Raw genomic sequence first — 7,098 nt, 5'->3', positions numbered from 1 at the left:
CTCAGCGGGCTCCCACCACAGCTGTTTTGTTTGTTGATAGAGAATGCGCGTGTCTGTCTGCCTGGCTCTTTGTGAACGTTCCCGTACTGAGCATACCATGGCTTCTTAACACGTCCACGTGAAAACTCCATTCAGGGGCCGTCCATAAATGACGCCACGCATCTAGGGGGGGGGGGGTTGAGAAATGTGTGGTCACATCAAAATGAGCAACTTTAAATAAATATAGAATGATATTCTTGGTTCTTTCGGTAAAATTTCGATCTTTCGGTAAAGTCACGTAGAAGGGAAATATTTGTATTATTTTATTATTTTCCTTCTACGTGACTTTACCGAAAGAACCAAGAATATGAATCCCTGCAGGTCACGAAAGCTTTAAATAAAAAAATATAGAATTGTTATAACAACACTAATTGTTATAACAACACTCCTACAACATCAGAGTGCAGCACCACATTAAATACGCACTACAATGACAATAGTTTAAAGCGATTTTAAGCATGTTTTATTTTGGGGGGGGGGGGCAGAGCATTGTGACGTCATATTTGAGGGGGGTCTGACTTTTTGTGACGCCATATGACTGGGGGGGGGGGGGGTCAAAAATCGTCCAAAATCGCGTGACGTCATTTATGGACGACCCCAGAGACAATCTTCCACGGCGAATGACTGTCCTTTGACACGGGGCATCCATGCATCACCGCCGAGAGAAACTTGCCAAGATGCGGTGGGCGCGACAGAGACACGGGCTCGCATTTTTGGTTTGTGCCGCATCCGCTACTGGTCCGACCTGTCGCTGCATATTCGGCGGAGAAGCCCCGGGGGTGACCACGTCGCTTGGGCTGGGTGGGTGTGCCACCTGACCCAGATGCGTTAAGAGCCCTTTCCCCGGCCACACAGCGCAGACATTTTCCGAGGAAGCGACAGAGGTGAGTTCCACGTCTGCCGACACCTAATCGCTTTGTGCATGGCCGTTGGCCCGGTCACCGCCTTATCGCTCCTTTATCGCTGCTGCCAGCGTGGCTGTTGTGGTTTCCGTAAACTTAACTCGTTTATTCGTTCACCCACAGTTACAGATATGCCACGCGTATTCTGTCGACACTTATCAGACAAACGTGCTCATCCACATGTTTACATTATTGTGCGTCGCTTGCCTACGTGAATACATCAAAGTTTGTGTGTATACACCGTTTTGGAAGGGGCGGTAGTGTAGCGGTTAGCGCTACGTTGTGCTACGAACCCGGCGACTCGAGTTCATGGTCAACACCAGTGACGATTATCTGAACCGGTCCTGGGTCTCCCCTAGGTCGGCTCCGTCTCAAATGAGTAGCTGGTGCGATGTGTAAACGTCGCCGCCGGGAAGACAAAGGCGGTCGGGCGAGGTGTTGGCTACCCACCCCCTCGTGTGCCGTGTCGGCCTTTATAGGTGCTACTCGCTATCAGCACTTGCCCCAACAGTCTGTTACAGGCTACACGGAGGGGTTTTTGTCTTTGTCATATACAGTTGTGAAATCTATGAACGCTAAGCACGGTAACGATTTGCCTTTTAAATTCCACACTGTGGCACGCAGCGGACAAACACACAAGCGCAGAAACATGGCCCAACCCAAACTGGACGGAATCATTAAAGACATCGTATTGGTGTTCAACGCCTACTCTTCCGAGTCTGACGACGCGACCACGCTCAGCAAAGAGGAGCTTGGGGAATTAATGCGCTCTGAGCTTCCTGGATTCCTGGTACCGTATTCACACACGCACAGCTTGCCACCGCAATTGTCTCTGGGTTTAATAATAATTTCATTTTATAGAGCGTAAGTTATGCAATTGCATCCCACAATGCTGCACATCAAGTATCCAGTTCTGTACAAAAAAATAAACTCCACTAATTAGCAAGCAAATAAAAAAAGAATACATAAATAACGAGAAAAAATGCATCGCAGAGAACATAATTTAAGGAAACAAGACTGCCGGACACTACTTCACGGAGAGACGGCTGCGCAGTTGGGCTCGGAATGAATGTGAGAGGAAGAAAAGTCACGCACAAAATAATTTGAGACATCTTTCAGAGGCACCCAATTGGAAAATAGCAGTGAGTTGAGGGCCGACCGAGATCAAACTTCTTAACAGATGGATGAGAGCGGGTTTCTGTGCTTTCTGAAAGCTAAATTTGATCATGAAAATAAAGACATCGACGCTACGACGAAGAGATTTTTAATCAGTGCATATCCAAACTCCAGATGATCCAAAATATCGCTGCCAGACTCTTCAATGGCACCCGCAAATAAACCAACATCGCCCCAGCATTCGGCTCATTCCATTGATTCCTAATCCAATCCTGGTTTAATGTCAGGATCACACTCATCACTGCTTTCCTCTCATTTCACTCTACTCCCCTCCATGCGCTCTCCTCTTCAGCAACCAGAGCTTTCTGTAAAAGCTCCCAGTCAACCCTTGATCAAGTAAGAAGCCGCTGATTCTCTCTCTCTCTCTGCTGCCCACACAAGTCTGAATTTTCCTTCACCCAGCCACCTGTGATGTGGACTCCTCGCCCCGGTTTAAAGTTCAAGACTTTCTGTTTTCTCAGCCTGTCACCACTCCTCTACAAAATAAATACGCGCAGTCTCTGTGCAATGTGCTGATGTGTGGTCGCATTTATCCGTTATGCAAATACACATTGCATAAGTATAGTACGCAAATATTCTTAGGCTTGCTCGGAGCATGGGAAGACATGGCCAAGAGAGAAAGAGAGTTCAACAATCTGAATATCTGAATCCTGACCACCACGAGCTCAGACTGCGCCAGCCTGGACCCAAGGGCCAGTGCGTTTCAGCCTCTCTGCGACTACGCACAGAGGCTCCCGTGGGTCTAAACGGCTCCTGGACTCCGTGGACTTGCAGCCCATGTAGTGCTGCAGCCTCTCCACATGAGCATGAGCCGGAGGCGCGGGCGAGGTGCGGTGACGCATGAGCCGCCTCCTCAAGCCGCACCTGCCCAGGCAAGTCGCAGCGGGGAGTGAGGCTCACGTTACTTTCAGTACGTCTGTCCAACGTATGGGTTTGTCCCGTACCATACACGCAGCATCTCGTCAAATCGTATATTTATACAGCGAACGCCTTAGGGGCCGTCCATAAATGATGTCACGCACCTGGTGTGGGGGGGGGGGTCAGATATATGTGACGATGGGGGTGGGGGGGGATTGAGAAATGTGACGTCACATCAAAATGCGCACCTTTAAATAAATATAGACAACACGTTCTACTTAATGAAATAGACTTTTTAATACATGTTTTCTCCTACAACATCAGAGTGCAGCGCCACATTAAATACGCACTGCAATGACAATAGTTTAAAGCTATTTGAAGCATGTTTTCTTTTTTTGGGGTGGGGCAGAGCTTTGTGACGTCATATTTGAGGGGGGGTCTGTTTTTGTGACGCCGTGTGACGAAGGGGGGGGGGGGGTCAAAAATCGTCCAAAATCGCGTGACGTCATTTATGGACGGCCCATTAGCTCGAGGAGCTTGACGTCGCTTGCAAAACGGCGCCGCAGAACGGAATGATGGAGTCGCAAGGGGGCGTACTAGGATTGGGGAATGTGTGACAGCGATCGAGGGGTACGTGAGGGTCACGAAAGGGTAGGGGCGGGACGGGAATAAGCGAAGGGGCCAGGGGAGCGAAGAGGTGAGGCTTTAAGAGAGGTGGCGAGCTGTTAACTACCTCGTGGGTTCAATCCCGACCCTGACGGCTGCTGGAAATTTGTAGTTCGCGTCTCTCTCTCCCGGCCAGCGCAGACGAAGATGACTCGGATGTGGGTGGTTTCGTGCCGCTCACTGGACTTGCAATCCAGAGGATTTGATTTCCCACCGGTGGGACAGGTGAAACAATGGGCACGTTTCTCAACCCCCCCCCACCGGCCACCTCTGTCTGCCCAGCAATACAAATAATACACGGCAGTCGATAGTCATAGGACGCAATGTGGTGGGGTAAAATGTGGGTACGCCCACCTCCCAACACACACGTGACGTGCGGTCAACGTAGAAGAGCACTTTGTTGTCACTAACCCCCGCGCACCTCCGATGAGTACGGTTGGCTACGTACGGTGCGAAAGAAGTTCAACGTACGTGCGGCGCATGTCAATGAGCCTCTCGTTTGCGCCCTGGCAGGAGGCCCCATCGGCCAGGCATTTGGTGCGAGCGAGCAATTGCAGGGCTGCACCTTTAACCTTGCGTGTGTAACGTCACGCGGATCGCCTGCAGGGTTGTTGTTGTTGTTGTTTGCTCAATTGGGGCTCCACCCAATCCAACGCAGCAACGTAAAGTGGAGAGGCACGGATAACGAAACACTTCAACGCGTTTGTCAATAACACTGTGGTCGTTAGTGGAAATACAGGGTGCTTCAAAAAAATGTTAACGCTTACACGGGACTATCGTTTTTAATGGCAAATAGAACGGATAATAGACTATAGCGTGATAACAAATGTGATGTTAACAGCTTCAAAAGGTCAAAGAGTCTCTACTTGTTCGCCATCATCGTCAACGCGTGCCTGGAATCTTCTCCAAGTGGTCTCCAGGTGCCCGGAGGCAGAACATGTTTTTTAGCAAATTCTTAGAAGTATTAGAACATTTTGAAGCACCCTGTTTATATACAGTACGGGGAATACGAATAAGTTGGACTCTTTCCGGCAATAAAACAGTATGTGTTAAGATGTTCAAACTAAAGTCTGCATTAACCACACACACGGCACCAGTGGTGAACATGCAAACAAAACACGCTCTGATAATAGTAATATATGGGCATTGTATTTGGGGCCGTCCATAAATGACGTCACGCACCTAGGGGGGGGGGGGGTCAGACATTTGTGACGATGTGTGACGAGGGGAGGGGGGGGTTTGAGAAATGTGACGTCACATCAAAATGCGCAACTTTAAATAAATATAGACAACACGTTGTAGTTAATTAAATATAATTTTTTTTATAAATGTTTTCTCTTACAACATCAGAGTGCAGCGGCACATTAAATACACACTACAATGACAATAGTTTAAAGCGATTTTAAGCATGTTTTATTTTGGGGGGGGGGGCTAGAGCTTTGTGACGTCATATTTGCGGGGGGGCTGCCTTTTTGTGAAGCCGTGTAATGAGGAGGGGGGGGGGTCAAACATCGTCCAAAATCGCGTGACGTCATTTATGGACGCCCCCTTTGAAACCGATTGGCCTACACCAGGGACAGCAGCCTTCTTTATGGCCCAGTCTCACCAGGTGTCAGTAGACCAGAGAACGCCAAAAATGTTAACGAAGCCCCCTCCCACGTATATATTCTCCACGACGACACCCACGCTTATCTTGTGTTATAGTATTATATCATGGTTGCGTCGACCTTATAGATAGGCTCTTTGCCCATACCATCGTTCAGTTCACCAGCATTGATTTAGAGTAAGCCTGACTGCCGAAGAGACACAGCATGTCGAAACCGGTCCCGGGTTTGCTCACTGGCAATCACGCACTTCCAGAAGGCGTCTGAAGCACATCATCTGCTGTATCTTTATATTGTTGTTTAGAATCAGCTCGAACCGGGGATGCTGGACCAGTTGATGCAGGACCTCGACACGGACGAGGACGGCCAAGTGAACTTCCAGGAGTTCATGTCCTTGTTGAGCATCATCACCATCCAGTGCGACGAGGAATACATGAAGCTCAAGCAGAAGAAGAAGGGGGGGCGATCCTGAGAATTCGCGTGCCCAAGAGCGCGACCCATGCCCCGTGCTCCCCCCCCGTGCCCCCCCTCACCTGTTCAGGCGCATGCTGTGTTCATGGTTACACAGGGGTTTGGGTTATGTTGTCATTTGTTGTTGCAATAATCATGTCTACTGCACGCACGACACGTGGTTGTTTTAATCTTATATTTGGTTAGTGATCTGCAAAGAGTTCGCACTCTACAGAAATTGTGCAATCCATACGGCTACGTGTTTCAATGTCGGGGTAATTAACAACTGGGCGGTGTTCGTCTTACATTTGGCATAATTGTTACGTTAAAGATATCCTCACGTGTGTATCCTTCGGCGTCACGTGCTCACCCAGACGTCGTCACGATGGCTGATGCGGTTCGACCACAGGCATTCGACGACCCTCGTGATTCAATGTACTCAGGCACTCCTCTACTTACGAACGAGTTAGGTACCAGAGGTCTGTTCGTAAGTTGTATTGTTCGCAAGTCCAACTTTGCTCCTGTCGATTCAAAACACGTTAGACAGGATGTACACTAAACGCGGGGAATGGTTTTAAAAGTTGTATAATCTCCTGTAGACGTAGATGCCACTGGTTCTTCATGTTCTGCAGATGCCACCATCGCCATCTATTGCGTGGCGGTTGAACTTACGGCTCTCGTTATCTCTGAAAGTTCGTAAGTCGAATGTTCCTAAGCAGAGGAGTCCCTGTATTGTCGTTTTTGCACTGATTACATCGCTTAACAACATCTCTGCTGTCTTACCTTGTCATCATTCAAACGCATGAAGTTCAACCGGGAGATCCAGCTGTGGTGAAGGCGGAAATGGAGTGATAATTTTCCTTGGTAACTCCTCGACGACCAGACGAGAATCCACTTTCTCTCATGACTCAACTGCTTGGACGTGCGCGAAATTCCGCATAACTGTTGTGGCTGTGGCAGTGCGCCCACAACTTCCCACCGTGAAGCGGCTGACGACACCGTTGACGCACGGGGCATTCATCAGTCAGGAGTCGGTGGGTAGAGAAATATGGGCGCCAGGAGATGTTAACTACCTCGCCTGGTATTACAGGAGGTCGTGGGTTTAATACGTGGGCTTTCGCGACTAATATCCATAATATCGGTTTTTTTTCGGTTAGATCGCGTAAATATAAATGTGTCGTTAAACCCGCCACCACCCGACACAGCTAATTGGCAAGGTTTGTCACGTGAACAAAACGTGCCAATTGTTGCTAGTACAGCACACCGGTGTGTTGGAGAGTAAACCCACAACATTGTGTGCTGTACGAGTAAGGAATTGGCGTGTTATGTTTACGTGACAAACCTTACTAATTGGCTGTATTGGGTGGTGGAGGGTTTAACGACACATTGATATTTACGGGATC

The 7,098-nt window shown here is 48.8% G+C and overlaps 1 protein-coding gene across 1 annotated transcript; it reads left to right on the top strand.

Moving 5' to 3' along the window:
- Positions 1-752: 752 nt before the first annotated feature.
- On the top strand, positions 753-6,463 carry LOC133354219 (protein S100-A1-like). Its single transcript, XM_061570886.1, has 3 exons — positions 753-923; positions 1,566-1,731; positions 5,550-6,463. Exons 2-3 carry the CDS (start codon positions 1,591-1,593, stop codon positions 5,715-5,717), a joined length of 309 nt encoding a protein of 102 aa, XP_061426870.1. The 5' UTR covers positions 753-923; positions 1,566-1,590; the 3' UTR covers positions 5,718-6,463.
- The last annotated feature ends 635 nt before the right edge of the window (positions 6,464-7,098 follow it).

Source organism: Lethenteron reissneri, chromosome 46, assembly GCF_015708825.2.
Source record: "Lethenteron reissneri isolate LAM-NWPU_2019-01 chromosome 46, ASM1570882v1, whole genome shotgun sequence".
Lineage (NCBI taxonomy): Eukaryota > Metazoa > Chordata > Hyperoartia > Petromyzontiformes > Petromyzontidae > Lethenteron > Lethenteron reissneri.
Note: the sequence above shows the minus strand (reverse complement) of the source record. Positions and strands in the feature narration are given on the sequence as shown.

Excerpts from the sequence above, each read along its gene's own strand:
- LOC133354219 (XM_061570886.1), top strand. The coding sequence starts at position 1,591 with ATGGCCCAACCCAAACTGGACGGAATCATTAAAGACATCGTATTGGTG. Across the intron at positions 1,732-5,549 it reads CTGAGCTTCCTGGATTCCTG|AATCAGCTCGAACCGGGGAT; the intron begins GTACCGTATTCA and ends ATTGTTGTTTAG.